The 23,238-nt window shown below is 42.5% G+C and overlaps 2 protein-coding genes across 2 annotated transcripts; both read left to right on the forward strand.

Annotated features, from left to right (window-relative positions):
• LOC139442423 (seminal vesicle secretory protein 2-like) lies at nucleotides 1-462 on the forward strand. The gene is made up of 2 exons (XM_071223236.1): nucleotides 1-156; nucleotides 256-462. The coding sequence occupies exons 1-2, from the start codon at nucleotides 1-3 to the stop codon at nucleotides 460-462; spliced, it is 363 nt and encodes a 120-aa protein (XP_071079337.1).
• Nucleotides 463-1,655: 1,193 nt separating this feature from the next.
• LOC139443920 (dehydrogenase/reductase SDR family member 7-like) lies at nucleotides 1,656-22,130 on the forward strand. Its single transcript, XM_071224809.1, has 8 exons — nucleotides 1,656-1,782; nucleotides 2,465-2,614; nucleotides 5,595-5,701; nucleotides 10,641-10,833; nucleotides 17,897-17,949; nucleotides 19,206-19,325; nucleotides 20,887-21,053; nucleotides 22,064-22,130. The coding sequence occupies exons 1-8, from the start codon at nucleotides 1,656-1,658 to the stop codon at nucleotides 22,128-22,130; spliced, it is 984 nt and encodes a 327-aa protein (XP_071080910.1).
• The last annotated feature ends 1,108 nt before the right edge of the window (nucleotides 22,131-23,238 follow it).

Genomic DNA, 23,238 nt, shown 5'->3' on the forward strand with positions numbered 1-23,238 from the left:
ATGTCCTACGTAGGAGATACTAAGTCCTACGTAGGAGATACTATGTCCTACGCAGGAGATACAAAGTCCTACGTAGGAGATACTAAGTCCTACGTAGGAGATACTAAGTCCTACGTAGGAGATACTAAGTCCTACGCAGGAGATACTAAGTCCTACGTAGGAGATACTAAGTCCTACGTAGGAGATACTTAGTCCTACGCAGGAGATACTAAGTCCTACGTAGGAGATACTAAGTCCTACGTAGGAGATACTTAGTCCTACGCAGGAGATACTAAGTCCTACGTTGGAGATACTAAGTCCTACGCAGGAGATACTAAGTCCTACGTAGGAGATACTATGTCCTACGCAGGAGATACTAAGTCCTACGCAGGGGATACTAAGTCCTACGTAGGAGATACTAAGTCCTACGCAGGAGATACTAAGTCCTACGTAGGAGATACTAAGTCCTACGCAGGATATTAGTCCTACGCAGGAGATACTAAGTCCTACGCAGGAGATACTAAGTCCTACGCAGGATATTAGTCCTACGCAGGAGACACTAAGTCCTACGCAGGATATTAGTCCTACGCAGGAGATACTAAGTCCTTCGTAGGAGATAGTAAGTCCTTCGTAGGAGATAGTGATTCTAAGCCATACTAAGTCCTACTTTGGAAATGGTGATTCTAAGCCCTACTAAGTCCTACGCAGGAGATACTAAGTCCTTCGTAGGAGATAGTAAGTCCTTCGTAGGAGATAGTGATTCTAAGCCATACTAAGTCCTACGTTGGAAATGGTGATTCTAAGCCCTACTAAGTCCTACGCAGGAGATAGTGATTCTAAGCCATACTAAGTCCTACGCAGGAGATACCTAAGTCCTACGTAGGAGATACTAAGACAAAAAACAATTTCTCCGTGGCCCCACTACGCTTCCGTACTCCTCAGACACGACCACCAAGATCAATATGTTCTGACTTGTCATTTAACAAATAAATAAATGCCACCTCAACCACAATTATCTGTTTTCATTATGTTGATGTGATAACACAGCTATTCACCTTATATATTTATGCATCAGATGCACACACAATATGGCTGATCTCCGCCATGCCCAATGCTGAATGTATGGGGTAAGGCCAAGAAAACTTCAAATGTTTAACATAACAATGTAGAGAGTTGTTTAGGGCCTATGGGTATTAATTTGCCAATCTTTAGGGACGTCAACTATCTTTTAATTGTATTGAAACGTGTGAACAATTTGCAAAAGGTATTAAAAAAATAGATAACCTAAGACCTATTTGTGATTAAAAACATAATGATTCTTTTCTTGACACGGCATATCAGGGTTAATAAAAATCATCTGTTCCCTTGGGTCATATTTCGTCACGAGAGTGAGTGAGTGAGTGAGTTTGGTTTTACGCCGCTTTAAGCAATATTCCAGCAATATCACGACGGGGGACACCAGAAATGGGCTTCACACATTGAACCCATGTCGGGAATCGAACCCGAGTCTTCGGCGTGACGAGCGAACGCTTTAACCACTAGTCGACCCGACCGTCGATGGACAATTTAGAATATCCCTACCTAGAGTGGAGTTGTATCAGGAGAAATTGTGTATTGAGTTTCAATAACAGCTATATTTTGAGTAGGTGCTCCTAATTTGTTGCAGGTAGATCACAATGGTAGATGTTTTCTCGCTGGTTATTGGTTCGGTTGTCGTCGTGTGCGTCATACAACTACTTCGACTGATCGTCGCAGACTGTGACCTAGTGCTGCAGTGGGCCACGAAATTTGGAAAATCTCCAAGTATGTGTTTTGAAAGTTTCAAATATAATATTTTTGTCTGGACAGATGTATTCAAATGTGACTGCAGACAGGATTGTCGAAGCATAAGAACGGGATAAAAGATACTTATGTTGTCATGGTAATTTTGTAACTGGCCGCGCGTGAAGATCCGGTCTTCAGCAACCCATGCTTGCCGTAAAAGGCGACTATGCTTGTCGTAAGAGGCGACTTACGGGATCGGGTGGTCAGGCTCGCTGACTTGGTTGATGCATATCATCGATCGATGCTCATGATATCAATCACTGGATTGCCTGGTCCAGACTCGATTATTTACAGACCGCCGTCATATAGCTGGAATATTTCTTAGTGCGGCGTTAAACAACAAACAAACAAACAAACAACAAACTGGCTGATCATACCAAGCGAAATTATAAGATGGTAATTGTTGTTTCCCTGCCTGGCGCTTGGCAATACAAGGTTAAAACAAAGGACTGATCGAGCTGTATGTGTCTGAATGGGGTATCACTGTTAAGCTGCGTCATGTCATCTCAGTGGGCAAGCTCTATTAACTGTCACAAATCTTGTCTAGTACGTCTCACTGTGTAGAATACTTTAAAAATTATATGTTGGCCGATTTTAGAGCTGTAAAAATGTACTTTTTCTCCATTAATTTGCCATAATGTTCCATTTATCCATACACCAGAATGTCTGAAAGGTAAAGTGGTATGGGTGACTGGGGCCTCCACTGGTATCGGGGAGTCCCTTGTTTACGAGCTGGCATCTGCCGGATGTCGTCTGGTGCTGTCTGCCCGTCGAGAAGAGGAGCTGCACCGAGTCAAGAAGCAATGTCTCAGTACGTCCCAGTAGCTTTGGAACTAGTCAGTGATGCCTCAGTACGTCCCAGTAGCCTTGGAACTAGTCACAAATGTCTCAGTATGTCCCAGTAGCCTTGGAACTAGTCAGTGATGTCTCAGTATGTCCCAATAGGCTTGGAACTAGTCACTGATGTCGCAGTACGTCCCAGTAGCCTTGGGACTAGTCACTGATGTCTCAGTATGTCCCAGTAGCCTTGGAACTAGTCACTGATGTCTCAGTACGTCCCAGTAGCCTTGGAACTAGTCACTGATGTCTCAGTACGTCCCAGTAGCCTTGGAACTAGTCACTGATGTCTCAGTACGTCCCAGTAGCCTTGGAACTAGTCACTGATGTCTCAGTACGTCCCAGTAGCCTTGGAACTAGTCACTGATGTCTCAGTACGTCCCAGTAGCCTTGGAACTAGTCACTGATGTCTCAGTATGTCCCAGTAGCCTTGGAACTAGTCAGTGATGTCTCAGTACGTCCCAGTAGCCTTGGAATTAGTCACTGATGTCTCAGTATGTCCCAGTAGCCTTGGAACTAGTCACTGATGTCTCAGTACGTCCCAGTAGCCTTGGAACTAGTCACTGATGTCTTACTAATGGGATCGGGTGGTCAGGCTTGCTGACTTGGTTGATGCATGTCGTCGATCCCAATTTCGAGGTATGATGCTCATGTTGTCAAATACTGGATTGTCTGGTCCAGACTCGATTATTTACAGACCGCCGTCATATAGCTGGAATATTGCTCAGTGCGGCGTTAAACAACAAACACACACAAAAAAAAACACTGTCTTTGCACCTCAGTGTAGCCTTGGAGATAGGATGTTTTCACTGACTTTCTGTCAGTTTGTCAGTATCTTTCTATTTTATGTGTGTTCCTGACTTCTGATGTGTGTTTCTGCACTACTGATGTGTTTTCCTGCTCTTCTGATGTGTGTTTCTAAAGTACTGTCGAAATTGCTAGAAAACTGCTTTTCTGGCTTCATGTAATAAATACGAGTCATAGGACTATAAAAAGAGATTATTTTAAAATAACGCAAATTGACCTAATCTAGCCTGTCCTAACTGAAATTGTGATTACCCTTAAACTGTACTTTTACAGGTAAAATGATAAACTTAGAAAATATTCGTGTGTTGTCATGCATGTATGAAATGGCCTTTAACCTGAGGTAATTAATTACCTTACACCTGTCCCGAGGTGATGACCTCCCACCGTCCCGTGCATTCTCACAGGTGCAAATGTCACCGAGTTGGGGGTGGTCTCAAAATATTGCTGTTATTGTACTTAATTGACATGCGTTGATGGGGTAGCAATTTAGGATATATACTGCATTATATTTGTTTGCAAACATGATGGAATAGTTAAGAGCTGTGAAACGAGATGAGCATTGGAAGGTTGCGGTTTTGGAATCCAGAAGTATTTGTTGTTCTACAGATGGTTTCTTGAGGTAGCATTTATGTCCGCTGATGACGTATATGAATCTGTACTTTTGAATGTTGTGTTATGTCTTGCTACGAGCCCGTTACACTTAGCCAAGATGGGCACAGCAGGGTTGAGCTCACAATGTCTGAATGGCGTGCGTAAGACAACGTAACCTTGTTGTGCCGCCAGCACATATGCCTTGTACTTTACAGGGTTCTTATTCACTCGAATATTGTCCATGAGTTGAACTTTCGTTTTAGATGGTCTGAAGTCGACAATGTCATATATTCCTGTGTGGTCGCCTTCAGACTACTCATGGTTTGGGTACAGTATCTGATTCCTGGACGTTATATTAACTGGCGTTTTTCCATGCCATCACACTGACGTTGTTTAAAATGGGCAATAGCTGAAGTTCCAACCAGTCTATGAACACATCACCTCCTATAATGTCCTGATGAAAATCACCAGTTTTCTTTTTTTCGCCTCGAAAACATCCATCATTAAGCCCCATATCATGGGTTGCAGCGTGAAAAACAATGACACGATTACCTTTACCTGATGGTACCATGGATGCTTTGTGTCCAGCTGCCGATAGCCACATGTAGTCAGTGGAATGATTCACCAAGGTAAATTATCTAGACGCCCTGACTGTGATAGTTATAAATGGTTCGGAGATAACGTGACCTCATAGACAGGATGGAATATTTTCCCCTGAAAAGTGCTCGGTCATCGCCACGCGCAGTGTATCGAAATCCCATCTCTTGGAGAGCAATAGTGCAATCCGGGAAACAATAATTGTATCTTTAATTCCTCCAAAATTCTACTACAAGTCAGGGTTACCTTCTGCTCATAAAGCTTTTACACTATACGCCTAATCACCCTGTATCAAAGCTGTCTAATATCTTTTAACTATACTTTTACTTTTTGTTTTTGAGACCGCCCCTATACCTGTTTTGTTTTCTTATCATACAGTAATCTTGATGGTATGAATTGGATACCCCATAGCCTGGGCAGTTCGGTAATTCAACATATCTAAATTAATAAATGGTTTCCCTATATCTCTCTAAAGTGTAAAGAACTTGTATACATTTCCCAATACAGACTCTATATGGTGTACCGTGGTTATGGCTATGCAAGTGTAATGTAACATGCATCATGGGAGCAACAAAAAAACCTCAGCATCATTTTGTCATTTTAGAAGATGTACATCTAGAATTTTCTCAAAATAATTTTTTGTATGGATTAATTTTAATTACGAAACCTACATTATTATCATTATAACGGAGTCACGTGCCCATATTTCTATAGTCCGTTTCAGACTGTCATCATTGGACTAAGAATAAATGTGAACTTCCTGTTTTCGTTCGAATTTGTCTCCTGTAAACTTGTCGATAGGACTCCTTGTGACTGAAATACTTCAAACCACAGGTAGGGCGATCGGTAGTTACTCGATATTTCAATAACAACAGGCTGTGAAAAATGATATACTTTCATGGCAAAAAGCAGTTTTCTAGCATTTCCAGCAGTACTTTAGTCTGCGTGTTTGTCTTCAGCGTGTGGGCCGCTTCAAGATGAAGACATCATGGTGGTGCCATTGGACTTGGTCAAACAATACGAACATGCATATGCTGTCAAGAAAGTTCTCAAGCATTTTAAACAGGTACTCCCTTGGTCGTGCTGCACTCGTCACCACTCGCCCCTTTCCGTAACCTACAAGAAGACTCGTCCCCCTATCGATGAATGTTATGTGCGAAAATACGACAAACCAATCAGAACGCGCGTATGATTTCAAGTTCTTCGTCAAAGAATCCCTCAGAAATAATTTTTGGTCGTGCTGCACTCGTCACCACTCGCCCCTTTCCGTAACCTGCAAGAAGACTCGTCCCCTTATCGATGAATGTTATGTGCGAAAATACGACAAACCAATCAGAACGCGCGTATGATTTCAAGTTCTTCGTCAAAGAATCCCTCAGAAATAATTTTTGGTCGTGCTGCACACGTCACCACTCGCCCCTTTCCGTAACCTGCAAGAAGACTCGTCCCCCTATCGATGAATGTTATGTGCGAAAATACGACAAACCAATCAGAACGCGCGTATGATTTCAAGTTCTTCGTCAAAGAATCCTTCAGAAATAATTTTTGATTTTACATATGTCTTGCATCTAAAAAATATACCAAAGACACAGTTAAATGTGTTCAACCATACTGCATAATTCCACATGTCCCGATGTGCTTTAAATTGCATCTGAAATATATATAATATATGGGGAATGTAAGTGAACCATTACGCAACGAGTTAACAATTGTTTTAGGTATGCCCGTTTGCGATGAGACGGAACCCGGTCACAAAAATGGCCATGAGCGGGGCACGAGTCGCTATTCGGCTTGTCCCGGAATAACACGAGTTGGTCGCGAATGGCTATAGTCTGTCGCCAATATTCCAGGACAAAAGAATACTTTAGCTGGGCCTCAAGATATCAGTTTCTTAATAGTCGTTTAAAGCAGGACTGCTTTCAGATTTTGCTGTTTTTAACCACCATTTTTCTGATCTCTTCTTCCTAAGGGGGAACGGGTGGCCTAGTCGTCTTAGGCGCCGCGATTCGCTGTGCAGAGTTGCGTCCCTTGGGCACGCTAGAAACCTGTGATTGTGGGTGCAAATCCCGGTTCGCCCCGATTATGTTTCTAGGTTTGTCAGCACCATGCCCGTGCTCGTGGGTTTCACCGAAGTGGTAAACGTCCGAGACCTGCATCATTTCGGGCTTTCCTCCCACATTAAGCTGACACTCCGTGATATAACTGAAATATTGTTATAAGCGGCGTTAAACCCAACTCACTCACTCACTCACTCACTCACTCACTTTAGTCATTACTGTATTGGCCGTTTCAGCACTTTAATTTGAAGGCCATGTCACATGGTACATGGTTGCTTTGTTGACAAGGCCAAATAATAGCTGAGGCATTCACCACTGCCTCGGTAAACATGGTTCAGTTTGTTTATGAGGCGAATAGAAAATTCCACTTGATCATTTGACTCCTGAAGCTGTATTGTAAGGGAAGTAACTCTAAAGTCAATCAAGGGGGGTAACTGATATATGGTAGAGACACGCCGCGATATGACTGGAATACTGTTAAAAGCGGCGTCAAACTCAACTCCCTCTTCCTGATGGCTTTTGGGAATTCTTTTGGCACATGTCATGAAGAGGTCAAGGGTAATGGTCATGACATAAAATGTATGTCGCTTCACTTTCTCGGAAACTGTTCATGCGTGTATCATTAAACTCGATCACTAGGCCTCTAAGATGGGGCCATGCTTTGAAAGGATTTTGGTTAACCTTCTGTCTGCTGAATTGTTTTCACACTGCTTACCCCTGCCCGCTTCATTAATTTTAGCATAAGGCGCTGTAAAGAGCGTGGGGGATTTCAAGTGGTCGGTCGGTCAAGGGACATTTGAACCAATATCTTGCAAATCAATACCTGATAGAAAATTACACATTGTCATGTAAAAAATGCCCTGGCATTTGCAATCATAACAAGGTTAAAACCAAAGCAAACATAAAATTTGTAAATTTTCTTGAACTTACCTAAATTACGTTATTGAAGGTGGTTTGCTTTTCATGCTAAGAACCTTTTTAAATCGTTACATTTGTGCAAATTGATTTCAATAATCCTACCTTCGATATCGTAATTTCAACTGAGTATAAATTCCATTTTTTTATCGTCAAATAACAGAGCGATGGTAAATTATGAACCATTTCAGTAAATTTATTATCCAAACGTGAAACAGAAAAAAAACCCCTTCATTTTCTAGGTCATCATGCCAGTTGCTGAAATACGAACATTCGAGTTAATCTAACGTGTCATTTTATAAACTTTGCAGGAAAAAATTAATGACTCATAAATATTCACCATTCCTTTTTTCAAGTGTTTTGGTTGAATATTTACGATATACGAAAATACAAATACCGTGTCATGATAGCAGACGTTCGAAAATCAAACATTGCGCGCTTCGCTCGACCTCAGCATTACTTATTGCTATTTCAATTTCAACAGAGTTTACACTGCCTTCATAAATATGCCTTGTCATTTTCCATTTAATATGACGAGAGAAAAACGAAAATAAAGATCGTGAATTCTGACATCAATATGACATCAAGTGCAAAAGATAATCGGATTCGATATCACAGACACGGGTTGTCTGCTGATACTCATTCGTAACAAAACAATTACAGTAAAGTTTTAAATATTTGTCACCTAAAGAATAAACACACATCAATACATAGTATCAGTAATCGCCACAAATATGATATAATAACGTGACTTTGACGATACAATTGGCGTATTGTTTCATCCGCTTGACCTTGCATGCTCCCGTGACCCGGAAACCGAAGACGATGTATCAACATGCCACATGCAAGTTTCTCGGTTTATCTTTTATTTGAACTTTTGTTGACATTTAAGGATTACCATTCGATGTTACGTTGAATATAATTATAAATGTATATGATTCATGTTTCTGCGATGTATATTATTTGTTTTGTTTTCGCTATAATAATTGTGTCCCACGCAATACGTCTATGGATATCGTCTATCGTCAATAATCACCCTCCACAACAGGTGCGCGAAATTTGGCGTTACAAAACGTATTTTATGCGTTGCTGAATATGGTAGGATATACACAAGTATATATATATATATATATATATATATATATATATATATATATATATATATATATATATATATATATATATATATATAAAAATAATCTTTTATAAGGCATTTTTAGATTCTAGCATGATTTGAGAACAATTTCAAGGCGTTTTGAAATTTATTCCGTAGATATGAGTGAGTGAGTATGGGTTAACGCTGCTTTTAACAATATTCAAGCAATATCAAGGCGGGGACACCATAAATGGGCTCCACACATTGTACCCATGTCGGGAATAGAACCTGGGTCTTCGGCGTGACGAGTATACGCTTCAACCACTAGGTTACCCGACCGACCCAATAAATATGAAGACCGCCATGATTGCGTATTGATGAAAGATTAGTTAATGTTTAATTAATTACAGCTGTTGACAGCTTTTAAAATTTTAAGTTATACTTTTGTGGGGTTTTTTCCATAATGATTGTATATGGACACTAAATATTGGTCAGTGCATCAGCACAGTGTAACTGATCAAACTTCAATTATTATCTTTAGTTTAAAGATATTTTATTCAACAATTATTATCTTTCACCTGAACATCACTTGAAAAATTAACTATTTGATGTCATTATTTAATTTTAGTATTCAATGAATAAGGAAAAAATAGATAAGAATCTCAACATGTACATACACAACTCATATGCAAATGGGCATTAATCTTGTGCATTAAGTGGTTTGTTTCCAAACAAAACAATTGTAATATATAATTGTAATATGAATATGATACATTAATTTCTTGTAACAGTACATGAATTTGTTTGTTTAATTAATCACAAGAACCAGGGTGGCACTTAAGCTAGTGAGTTAGCCATATGTTTGTTTATAAGAAAATGTTATCTTTTTGGAAAAAAGAATAGGGTACATTGTCAATTCTTGCAGTTCTGTTCTGTTGGAGAAACGTACATGGAAAATATCGTACCTTATGTATTTATTCCTGGGTTCTCACCAATGAAATAATGTGTAATTAGTCTGGCAGGACTTTCAAGGTTTCTTGTAGTGTGTTGTAGGTCAAGGTCAAGGTCAGTGTCCAGGTTTGTGTACAACATGGGTAAAACATGTTTCTGTACACATGCATGGTAACCCCGTCATGCATGGTAACCTTGTGATGTATGGTAACCCCGTCATGCATGGTAACCCCGTCATGCATGGTAACCTCGTTATCAATTCAAAGAAATCCTACAATGGACCTATGGAATTCTCTTGTCACACGCTATTAGAAAGTCAATGGTCAAGGTTACAAGCTAGAAAACAATCACTAAAGGTTGTTTATGCACGCTAGTAAAATGTATTCAAGACTTTGATCAAAATATGTCACAGGTCAAAATCATCATTCATTTTCTGATAAAACATAGTAGTTTCTGAGACATGTTCAACTTCAAACTATTATGATGATGATGATGATGATGATTATTATTATTATTATAGTGCTCTATCCACATCACAGGGGCATGCTCGAAGCGCTCCGCTATTATTTCCCAGGTCAATGGATCATTGTGCACACAACCATCATTCTCAGCTCTCTAGTGAGAATACAACCCAAGCTGCCTGTGAGGCGTTAGAAGGTTAACAACCACATCGCCATCTCATCATGTCGGGTACCCATTCACTGCTGGGTGAACAGAGGCACATTTCGAACAAAATGCCCAAGGAGACACCACAAATCTTTGAGGACATGGCCATTAAGGGGTGCTTCTGTTTTTGCACATTTTATCATGGCCATATATGTACGCTGACAGTTCAAAGAATTTGTGATTATTGATTAAACTTTATGAATAATTAGAAGTGGTGATGGTACCAGGACAAAACATGTAAAACTCAAGAAGAAACAACAATAATGAAACCAATGTGACTGCTTCTAACAAGTCGGATGAGGATGTAATTTACTCTTCAGATAGACATTCTGGTGAACAACGCCGGTAGGTCACAGCGGGCTGACTGGGTGAAAACATCCATCGATGTTGATCGTGAGATGCTGGAGACCAACGTCCTGGGAACCTTATCGCTGACTAAAGCTGTCCTTCCAGACATGATAGCTCGGAGAGACGGTCACATCGTGGTCGTGAGTAGTGTTGGTGGGAAAGTGGGTATGTTGAGTTTACAGAGAATTGAGTTCTGTGTTTCTGGAGGTATATTATATTATAGACTTGAGTTATGCACGTGGATTTTCAAAGTGTTCACACCGGTTTTATTTTCTAACTCCGTAAAACACAAAAACACAATATGGTCATTTCTTATAAATATATCCACTGACAATAATAACTTCACAGACGGCTTTTTTAATCATTAACACGCAAACAACTGAAGACAACGGCATGAAGTCAGTGACATTTTTCAGCGCAAAAATGCAATACAAGCCACACCCATTCTGTTATGAGTCAGGAAACGGCAGTCTGATACTTGTCGTGATCTAATTTGTTTCGGCTGATAGAAACATTAACGCAAAAATAAATTGCATGGTCAGCCAACGAAATTGCTTGCAATGTATATATAGGGAATTGGTTAAGTTTAAGAATCGACCAATATGTTTTTAGTAAATCTGTGTCGTTACGACAATATTGAAGTCAGTTATTTTAAATATATAACTCAATTAAGTTTTTACTTAAACTGCATTACTCCTTAATGCAGATTAATGCTTGTTCTTGACAGAGAAAAGAGATGTGTGAAGGTCTTGCTTGAAGTTTTTATAACCAGTCGAGAGGACAACCCTATCACGCAGCTCCCACGTGACCAGGGGAAGTGACATCACGGATCATCACATTACTCTTGGCAATTGTACATCTCCATGCCTCCAGTCTTCTCGATATAAAGACTGTCTCCTGCTTTCCCCCGCAGATTTCAGCAGCCGGTGGGAGCGCATACAATCGCACTTGATCCCAGCTCCCCACCAGCCCCGCACGGCGCGTTACCACAGGACTTGACGTACCGAGGAAGGCTCCAACTGCGCTCAATCCAGATGTTTCTGGCACCTCACATTCGGTGTCAGGATCCGTCGGTTCCATCGTCCTCGGGGATCACCTCAAACCGCATCTTCGATGGTGGACGGTGGAATCGGATGTCTTAGGCGGCGTCTCCTTGGCATCACTTACGACCTCATTAGACCTATTTGTAGACGCCTCCCTTCAGGGATGGGTCGCACCCCGAGAGGGACAGGTCGCTCGGGGCTGTGGTCTGTCGAACTGCGCCAGTAGCACATCAACAGCCTAGAACTGGAGGCGCTTCTTCTGGCTCTCTCTCATTGGAAGCAGGCCTCAGACACGCCCGGCTCTCCATCTCGACGGGCAACATAACCGTCGTCTGGTGTCTTCGGAATCAAGGAGTGACTCTGTTTATTTCGCCTGGTGGATCGACTGGGGATCAATTTCCAGGGTCAGTACGTTCCTTGCTGTCGCAACATCCTGGCGGACGCTCTATCTCAAATAAACAGTCGCCCCAACAGAAGCTCCCACCAAACACCTTCGCTTTTGTTTGTCGAGACTGCGGTCTCCTAGACATAGACCTTTTCGCCACCAGCCAGCACCATCAGATACCGACATTCATATCACCGGTTCCGTTCCTACTGGCCCGGGCGGTCGACGCCTTCAGCATACCCTGGGAAGGACTAAAGGCGTACGCGTGTCCGCTACCTGTACTCAGTCCCAGGTTCACCCAAAAGATCATATCGATGCAGAGCCTAGATTTGACTTTGGTCGCGCCCTGGTGGCTAGCGAGGGTCTGGTTTGTCGACCTAAGAGAATTAGCTAACGCCGACCCACTACCACTCCCAGATTGGCCAAACCTGCTGATTCCAACTGAGGCAACCACACCCGGTTACAGACAGGTTATGTCTTCACGCCTGGTCCATCTACAGAGAGCGTTATAAGCTAAGGGATACTCGCCCAGAGCAGCGAAGGCCGTCACGATGGCACATCGCCGCGATTCGCTGTGCAGAGTAGCGTCCCTTGGGCACGCCAGAAACCTATGATTGTGGGTTCGAATCCCCCGATTATGTTTCTAGGTTTGTCAGCACCATTCCCGTGCTCGTGGGTTTCACCGAAGTGGTAAACGTCTGAGACCTGCATCACTTGGGGCTTTCCTCCCACATTAAGCAGCTGACACGCCGTGATATAACTTGAATAATGTTAAAAGCGGCGTTAAACCCAACTCACTCACACACTCCACCAGGAGTCTCTACGATGACAAACGGCTCTCCTTTTCTGTAAAGAAAAACATCAGGGGCCCACCTCTGTTTCTCTTCTGGTCGAGTTCCTGCTGTACCTGCGTCTTGCGTTGTAAGAGAAGCACCATCACTACGTATCTCGTAGCCCTCTACTCCATCTTATCGGTACCGGACGAATGCAAGATGACGAAACCACTTCATTCGAGGTCGTTGGTGAAAAAGACCACCATCCTCCTGGCTCTCGCCACTGCTGCACGTGTCAGCGAGATCCACGCTCTAGACGTGACACGAGACAGGTTAGAGCAGGGAGCACACGGAGCCGTTCATCTTGGACTGTGCTGGGATTGCCAAGAACCGGCTTCCAGGACAGGACACATCCTTCCTCATTCTGCCACTATAATCGATAGTCGGCGTGGAAGACGAGCAAGAGTTCCTTCTATGTCCGGTGAGAGAACTGCGCTGCTTCATCCGTCGATCCAAAGATCGTTGTTAACAGTGCCGGCGTCTCTTCAACCCGGTTTCAGCGACATCTCAAGCTGAAGTCAGCTGCCACACCATCGCCGTTTGGCTCCAACCCTAAGAGTCGGTGGGTCGAAATCCTCCAAGATCCTGCAACCCACACGAGATGAGGATGGTAGCATCCGCTATGGCACTACACAGCAACTGCTCCCTCCATACGTGCCATTATGGAAGGCTGTTTCTGGCACTCTGACAGAGTGTTCGCTTGTCTCTACCTACGAGATGTCGCACGAGAAGTGCAAAGGACGCACAGCTTTGGCTTGTTGTTGGTTATTGGTTTGTTGTTTAACGCCGCACTTAGAAATATTCAAGCTATATGACGGCGGTCTGTAAATAATCGAGTCTGGACCAGACAATCCAGTGATTGATATCATGAGGATCAATCCACACAATTGGAATTGAGCCTGACCTCCCGATCACGTTAGTCGCCTTTTACGGCAAGCATGGGTTGCTGAAGACCTATTCTACACCGGAATCTTCACTGGTCTTTGGCCCTTTAGTGTTGGCCCAACAGGTCACCGCTTCAAGACGCCCTTGAAAAGTCTTCGCCTTTCTAGAGTCAGCCTCTCGACCTCACTTGAGTGTGGCACCCTTGACTAGAAAGTCATATGCAACGCGGATGAGAGAGTTTGGATGAAAAAGACCACATCTGAAGATGAATTCCCACCACCAAGTTCCGTCGGATACAGAATCCATTAAGGAGTAATGCAGGATAAGTTACCAAATCTAGTAAAATCCATATATATGTTTTATATTTGTATACTTATCCTGCATTACTGCATCTTCATGGACCCACCCATCGCAGAGCTTCCTCCCTACGACGTTCTACTGAAGTTCCGGCTTCCAGTAGTAATGTGAAGACCATGACGTCATCACTTTCGTTGTTCACGTGGGAGCTGTGTGATAAGGTTGTCCTCAAGGCTAGTTGAAAATACTTCTTCTACTGCAAGACTTCACACAGCTGTTCTCTCTGTCAAGAAAATACCCCTGAAGATTCCGGCCTAGAATAGGTCTTCAGCAACCCATGTTTGCCGTAAAAGGCGACTATGCTTGTCGTACAAGGCGACTAACTGGATCGGGTGGTCAGGCTCGCTGACTTGGTTGATGCATGTCATCGATCCCAATTGCGTGGATCGATGCTTATGATATCAATCACTGGACAGTCTGGTCCAGACTCGATTATTTACAGACCGCCGTCATATAGCTGGAATATTGCCGAGTGCGGCGTTAAACAAAAAACAAAAAACAAAAGAATTCTGCCAAGAAAAAGCAGTAATATGCATTACTGAGCAATGCAGTATAAGTATACACATATCGAAAACATCTACTGGAATTTCCAGCTCGATTAGATTAGAAGCCAGTGATCAATCAAAGCCCAGATTACAATATAAATAGGCCTCGGTTGTATGAAGCCAATCACTCTCCTACCCAGGGTTTCTTGCGGCCAGCCGAGTACCTCTTTGACATCGTCATATCTCATCTTCCCGAGGCAAGAGAGTTAACTGACTTTAAAAGTCCAGTTTCCACCCTTGCCGAACTTGGCTGGAATTCCTGGGCTCGATCGTAGCGCCACCAGTGGCTATTACGAGTTATGTTCTCTCTATGCCTCTCCTATTGACCAATCAGATTCAACCTCCCGTATCACTTGCAGTTGCTTCAAACAAAACGGTTGCACCCAGTCAAGACGATCTGATCGATAATCAAGATCTATATTGTGATAAAACGAGTCTTACATCGCGAAGAGCATCAAATCACGTGAGCACCTTGATTAAAAACATGAAAAGATTTAGAAAATATCTGTTGACAACGAGTTATTGGTGTACATGTTTTGCAAATCCTGCAGTCGACCGAAACCTGCATGACACTTTACGAACCGGATTTCGATTTCGGTGCGCGATTTTGATTGGACTATGCATAGACTCGTTAGCCCAGCCAAAATGTAACTCCATAATACCAGCCTAGTTCGGCAAGGGTGGAAACTGGACTTTTATAGTCAGTTAACTCACTTGCCTCGGGAAGATGTCATATCTTCGCAGTCTATTTATGTGTTAATCTGTTTTATTTTGGACGAGTCTCCACATTTAGATTAACATACTTCATCAAATATTTAACTTTCGTTGAGAAGATATCCTGAAACATAAAAACTATTTCCATTTGCGCGTTTTTCCTCCATATGCTGTCATCAAAGCCCTACGAAGAGCTAGCGATACGGTCACTTTGATGTAGAAAGCTATATTGTCATGCACCTCACTGTCGCCGTTGTAGTAGTATATATATATATATATATAGTAAACAATGTATAGACCATTAGGCTTGTCTGTTCCTATTTCAAAATTAGTGCCTTTGTTTGCAAACAAGAGAAAAGACTGGTCCCGTTATAAGTCTACACCGATGCTGTCATTGGAGCAGAAACGGAAAAAGGCGAGCAGAGCGGAGTAAGATCGGGGGTTATCGACTATTGTTTACAAACAAGGCTTCAGAGCGCTTTCGTCACCACTCGCCTCTTTCCGTAACCTGAAAGGCTTGTCCCGGGATTACACGAGTTGGTCACGAATGTTCAGAACGTTCAACGCCATGTCCCTATATCACTGCTTTGACACAGTTGCCATCCTACTTAAATAAATTAAGAGTTTAAAGAAACATACCGGGCAACCAGGAATTTTATCGAGAGGCTGATATTCAATGTCATGAGGTCGAAATGACTTTAGTGCCTAGTTTTGCAATAGCACATTGACTACATTGTTAAGATACCTCGTAATTTGAAAAAAATACCCCCAAATTATGAGTTTTTTTCCAGTGTTCCTACCAAGGACACTTAGTTTGAAATCTTAACATAACAGACACCAGGATGTGTACTCAGTAGTTTAATTTGGGTAATTGTATATACTTATTTCATTTAGATTTAGACACCAGCGAGCAAGGAGGTAGAGTGAATGTCCTCTCATGGCGGAAAAGCTGATTGGCCAGTTTATTAACAAAATAAGGGGTGGGCCAAAACATGGAATGTGTCTTAACTGTAAGAACTAAGCACGTGTACTAATTTTGTCATTTCATGCCAGGGTTTGTGTTTCAGTCATTACTGGGGGCACGGGTGTCCGAGTCGTCTAAGGCCCCGCGATTCGCTGTGCAGAGTTGCGTCCCTTGGGCACGCCAGGAACCTATGATTGTGGGTTCGAATCCCGGTTCGCCCCGATTATGTTTCTAGGTTTGTCAGCACCATACCCGTGCTCGTGGGTTTCACCTAAGTGGTAAACGTCTAAGACCTGCATCACTTCGGGCTTTCCTCCCACATTAAGCCGACACGCCGTGATATAACTGAAATATTGTTACAAGCGGCGTTAAACCCAACTCACTCACTCACTCACTCACTTCAGTCATTACTGTATTTGCACGTTTCAGCACTTCAATTTGAAGGCCATGTCACCTGGTACATGGTTGCTTTGTTGACAAGGCCAAATAATAGCTGAGCCATTCACCACTGCCTCGGTAAACATGGTTCAGTTTGTTTATGAGGCGAATAGAAAATTCCACTTGAACATTTGACTCCTGGAAATGTATTGTAAGGGAAGTAACTCTAAAGTCAATCAAGGGGGGTAACTCTACAACCCCTAAGCGCCACAGTGTAATATCTTTGCAAATGATTGTTTGATGTATACAGTAAACTACGGTTATAACGAACTCGCTTATAACGAATTGACGGATATAACGAACTTACGTTTTTGGTCCAGTAGTTATGTTGTATATATGCTTATAACGAACTATGGTTATAACGAACTAAAATTAGTAGTCCCTTTGAGTTCGTTATAACCGTACTTTACTGTATTTCAAAACAATCTCATTAAAATCTGATCTAAGTTCTCGCTGCCGCTAAACAAAGATCCGAGGACATCCCATAACTGGTCACATCAGAACGACCTTTCCCAACCTTGACCGACCCCTCAAACGACTAACAAGAAGTCGACATCAGCCAATTAGAAAGCAGTTTTATCGAGCTCTACGGCACTCGTTTCAACCTGGCGACTTTATTTGGGACTACGCTTGAAAAATATGTTGACACAGTTCTCGATTAAGTTTTTGAAAACTGAACAAACGAACATGTGGGAATGTCTAATACATGGTTGCGATTGTATGGCAGTGCTTCTCACGCACTGTTCAACGCCTCCTCCGTTCAAATGTTTCTCCCAGGGAAGCAAGAGATAGACAATAATTTTGACGGAATCAGTCGTAGGGGCCGTAACTGTCGTTCGGAATATCCCGTGTTAAAGTTTTCGAGGTTGCATGATTAGAAAACACATTCCGGGTGTCACTTTCATGATCTGGTAAGCGACGCTTTAATTGATCGGATGAAAGGTCGTTCTGACCCGTAACGGGATGTCCTCAAATCTTTGTTTAGCGATAGCGAGAACTAAGATCTGATTTTAATGAGATTGGTTTCAAAACAATGACTTAATCACATAAAATGTTTTTTTTAGTTGTAGGAGCGCCAATGTCTGGATCTTACGCTGGGTCGAAACATGCACTTCATGCAAGTCAATGTTTTAAAAAAAATGTTTTTAGACAGTAAAGAAGTAGTTAATTCATATGAACTATTGTGTGATGTAAATGGTTTGTAGATGTGTGTAACTAGTGTTACTGGTCATCTTCCCGAGGCAAGGGCCCTAACTGTCTATAAATGTCAAATTTCCACCCTTGGCGAACAGGCCTTGACGAGTTATGTCCCTTCTATGTCCCTCCTATTGCCCAATAGGGGCGGTCGGGTAGCCTAGTGCTTAAAGCGTTCGCTCGTCACGCCGAAGACACGGGTTCGATTCCCGACATGAGTACAATGTGTGAAGCCCATTTCTGGTGTCCCCCGCCGTGATATTGCTGGAATATTGCTAAAAGCGGCGTAAACCCCAAACTCACTCACTCACTCACTCACATATTGCCCAATCAGATTCCATCTCTCATATAACATGCATTTACTTCAAACAAAATGGCTGTGCCCAGTCAAGACAATCAGATCGCATATCAAGAACGATACTGTAATAAAACGAAGTGCATCAAATCACTTCATTAAAACATGAAAAGATTCGTAAAATAACTGTCGACAACCAGGTAACAGTACACATGCTTTGCAAATCCTTCAGTCGACAGAAACCTGCATGTTGAAATCCATGTTGTTTTCGAACCGGGTGTAAGGTGCCTGCCACGATTTTGACTGGCCTATGCCACAATGTAACTCCAGATTTCAAGCCAAGTTCGGCAAGACTGGAAACTGGACTTTTATAGTCAGTTAACGCTCTTGCCTCGGGAAGACGCTTACTCCGAGCGTGAATTGTTTGGACAAGAGATTATGGGGCACTTGTCAATAGTACCCCCACCCAATAACCCTGACAGAATATTTGTTGACATCTATTGTCTTCCAAAGTGTTTTGGTCCTGAGTGTATACATGACTGGGGGGCACGTGTGGCCCAGTCGTCTAAGGCGCCGCGATTCGCACTGCAGAGTTGCGTCCCTTGGGCACGCCAGAAACCTATGATTGTGGGTTTGAATCCCGGTTCGCCCCGATTATGTTTCTAGGTTTGTCAGCACCATACCCGTGCTAGTGGGTTTCACTGAAGAGGTAAACGTCTGAGACCTGCATCACTTCGGGCTTTCCTCCCACATTAAGCCGACACGCCGTGATATAACTGGAATACTGTTAAAAGCGGCGTTAAACCCAACTCACTCACTCACTCACTGTATACATGACTGACTGGTTTGAACGTTTATATGACGGATGTTCTTTGTGCAAACAGGGCTGGTTTGAGTGTTTGCGGATTGAACAATATTCCAACAACATCAAGGTGACAATGGTTTGTCCAGGACCTGTCTTCTCCAGCTTGATGTCTATTGCCATGACGGAGGAGAAAGGAAAGGTAGGATGGTAAACTTTCAGGGCCTACTTTTGACTCTCATATTCTAAAAGAGGCTTTAGACTGTATTGGTATTAAGATCACAGCTTTTATTAGAAATGACTCAAGATTTAAGACTGCTTTGTGCAGGTAGATCCATATTTCATATTCAGGGCGGTGCCTGTTTCTGAAGTTTCATATTCAGGGCGGTGCCTGTTGCTGAAGTTTCATATTCTGGGCGGTGCCTGTTGCTGAGGTTTCATATACTGGGTGGTGCCTGTTGCTGAAGTTTCATACACCGGGTGGTGCAAATTGCTGAAGTTTTATATTCTGCGTGGTGCCTGTTGCTAAGGTTTCATATACTGGGTAGTGCATATTGCTGAAGTTTCATATACTGGTCGGTGCCTATCGCTAAGGTTTTCATACAATGGGTGGCGCCTGTTGCTGAAGTTATATATTCTGGGTGGTGCCTGTTGATAGAGTTTCATACATTGGGTGGTGCAAATTGCTGAAGTTTCATATTCTGGGTGGTGCTCGTTGCTGAAGTTTCATACACCGGGTGTTGCAAAGTGCTGAAGTTTCATATTCTGCGTGGTGCCTGTTGCTGAAGTTTCAAACATTGGGTGGTGCCTGTTGCTGAGGGTTCATATAATGGGTGGTGCCTGTTGCTGAAGTTTCATATACAGGGTGGCGCTATATTGCTGAAGTTTCATATTCTGCGTGGTGCGTGTTGCTGAGGTTTCACATACAGGGTGGCGCTATATTGCTGAAGTTTCATATTCTGCGTGGTGCCTGTTGCTGAGGTTTCACATACAGGGTGGTACATATTGCTGAAGTTTCATATTCTGCGTGGTGCCTGTTGCTGAGGTTTCATATTCTGCGTGGTGCCTGTTGCTGAGATTTCACATACAGGGTGGCGCTATATTGCTGAAGTTTCATATTCTGCGTGGTGCCTGTTGCTTAGGTTTCACATACAGGGTGGTGCTATATTGCTGAAGTTTCATATTCTGCGTGGTGCCTGTTGCTGAGGTTTCACATACAGGGTGGTGCTATATTGCTGAAGTTTCATATTCTGGGCGGTGCTTGTTGCTGAAGTTTCATACACTGGGTGGTGCCTGTTGCTGAGGGTTCATATAATGGGTGGCCCTGAGCAATATCACAGCAGGTACCTGTATATGAAACTTCAGCAACAGGCACCACCAAGTATATGGAAACCTCAGCAACAGGCACCGCCCAGAATATGAAACTGCAGCAATAAAGCGCCACCCTGCATAATCATGAAACTCCAGCAACAGGCACCACCCAGAATATGAAACTTCAGCAATATAGCGCCACCCTGTAATACAGTTGAGTGCTGCATATTCCTTGTTGTAAGAGGTACAGGCGTTGTGCTGTAGCCGTGTGGCTGTGATGAAGTAGTGTACCTGCTGTGATATTGCTGGACTGACTGACTGACTGACTGACTGACTGACTGACTGACTGACTGACTGACTGACTGACTCACTGACTGACTCACTGACTCACTCACTCACTCACTCACTCACTCACTCACTCTACATATTATGGATGTGTGTTGGCTGTTCAGGTGGTGGGAGGCGAGATGAAACCAGGGGAAAAGAGGATGGCAACATCTCGGTGTGCCAGTCTCACAGCTGTCGCCATCGCCAACCAGCTGGATGAGGTGTGGATTTCGGAGCACCCAGTACTGGCCTTTATCTATATGTTCCAGTACCTGCCTTCCTTCGCAAGAAGGTGAGTCTCCTTTAACGTCCTCAACATTCATCTACCAGTTCCATCCTTCTTTCACAAGAAGGTGAGTCTCCTTTAATATCCTCCACAAACATCTACCAGTTCCATCCTTCACAAGAAGGTGAGTCTCCTTTAACATTCTCAACATACATCTACCAGTATCCTCCTTCCTTCACAAGAAGGTGAGTCTCCTTTAACATTCTCAACATACATCTACCAGTACCATCTTCTTTCACAAGAAGGTGAGTCTCCTTTAACATTCTCAACATACATCTACCAGTATCCACCTTCCTTCACAAGAAGGTGAGTCTCCTTTAACATTCTCCACATACATCTACCAGTACCTTCCTTCTTTCACAAGAAGGTGAGTCTCCTTTAACATTCTCCACATACATCTACCAGTACCTTCCTTCTTTCACAAGAAGGTGAGTCTCCTTTAACATTCTCCACATACATCTTCCAGTATTTTCCTACCTTTACCGTATCACCGGCTCCTTAGTCCGGTAGTATTGCGGAAGGTTCGGGGTTCGATCCCTGGTCGTGTCATACCAAAAGAAAGAATGGTACTTGTTGTTACCCTGTCTGACACTCGTCATTCAGGGGCTAAAACAAGGTCTGGTCGACTCGGAATCTGTATACTGTGTGTGAGTTGGGTATTCATGTTAAACTGCGGCATGGTATCTCAGCAATAATGTTGGACGTGACACCATTTCACCTCACCTCACCTCACCTTTACTGTTTGTTATACAATGTGATTTCGTTTCTGTGTGAAGTGAGTTATTCCCAGTAGCTTACATGTCACATGACCTTCCTTCCAAGTATGGTTCAAAATTGTACCTGGCAGATTGTGGGGCACCATGCCCTGATAGCATGGACTGTTGCCCTTGCCCTCATCCACGAGTTTCCCTTGCCTCAAGACACAATCACAGGTGGTTATTGTAATTTGAAACCTCTGTTTGACCAATCAGGATTGAATATTTTCCAAATACATACTAATGTGTTGTATTTTTCAGACAGGTTTGTAAGATGAGTCTGGCCAAGTTGAAGAAGATGAGAGGGTCGGTAGGGTTGAGCCCATAGCTACCAGCACTGACCAGCACTGACCAAAGCTAACCAACACAGTACAAGGCATTTCACAGCTCTCAATTCACTGACCACACAGTACAGTGAAACCAATCCCAAAGTGACATATCCCAGATTAACAAAGCTATGGGTTGCGGAATGTCAATGAGGCAATGTCCTGATGTGTAGCAAGGCTTCTGAACCCAATGTAGGATAGTGCGATATCATTTTACCTTTCTGTTCACATATATTTGAACTGGATGTATCTACTATATATAACTTCATAATCGTCCTTGTTTAATCATGTAGTAATATGCATTATTACCTTCATTTTCCAAATATAATGCTTCCTAAACGAATGTGAACCTTGGTAGTGTCTGAGGCTGGCATCTGATTTTGTTAAGGAATTTTGTTTTTGTCTTCACAAGATACTGATTATGTTATTCCATATCTGGTCAACGTGGTTTAATGCATTTGAAGATTATTTCTTCAGGTTTGTCGGGTAAATATCAAGAGCATGTTTCTTCAGGAGAATTAACTGTTTCCAGTCACATTGGCATTTGTTTTGAGCTGCTTGCTTAAGGACTAGTCATTTATTATAGGGGAAGGGAGGAGGTGAGATTAGGGGGTGGAGGCAATGAAAAAATGATACAGTCAGCATTGTCTCAGTGTGTGTGAATATTCGGTTCTATTTTTCAAAAAAGGTAAACATTACAAACTTGAACACTTGAATCATCATTTAGGGACTGGTCAATTATAAGGAGGGGGTTATGAAAGATTGTTAAATGTATTTCATTAGGAAATGTGCATGGAAAGATGGCCGTTAAGAAGATTTATTTTTTAAAATGTGTACCGTAAAAAGACCAAAGGACTGAACAGACCCCCCAGCCCAACCCCATAAAAAAATAAAATAAATAAATATAAAATATCAGTACCCCCAAACACTATCTGGATTCCTGATAGGTGTTATATAGTTCAAGTAATGTAGGTGGTGGACCTTTTCCTATTGATCTTCTCTCCTTCCTACATAAACTGTATTTAGACTTCAACAAATATGGTCTCATTCAATTGAATTTGTTGTATTCTTTTATATTCTTTGGATTATTGTTTACCTTCATATCATGTT

Source organism: Haliotis cracherodii, unplaced genomic scaffold, assembly GCF_022045235.1.
Source record: "Haliotis cracherodii isolate W230 unplaced genomic scaffold, xgHalCrac1.p SCAF_5, whole genome shotgun sequence".
Classification (NCBI taxonomy): Eukaryota; Metazoa; Mollusca; class Gastropoda; order Lepetellida; family Haliotidae; genus Haliotis; species Haliotis cracherodii.

Coding starts and splice junctions, on each gene's coding strand:
- LOC139442423 (XM_071223236.1), top strand. CDS start 1: ATGTCCTACGTAGGAGATACTAAGTCCTACGTAGGAGATACTATGTCC. Junction 157..255: donor CAGGAGATACTAAGTCCTAC/GTAGGAGATACT, acceptor GGAGATACTTAG/TCCTACGCAGGAGATACTAA.
- LOC139443920 (XM_071224809.1), top strand. CDS start 1,656: ATGGTAGATGTTTTCTCGCTGGTTATTGGTTCGGTTGTCGTCGTGTGC. Junction 5,702..10,640: donor TTCTCAAGCATTTTAAACAG/GTACTCCCTTGG, acceptor TTTACTCTTCAG/ATAGACATTCTGGTGAACAA. Junction 17,950..19,205: donor GGTCGAAACATGCACTTCAT/GCAAGTCAATGT, acceptor TTGTGCAAACAG/GGCTGGTTTGAGTGTTTGCG.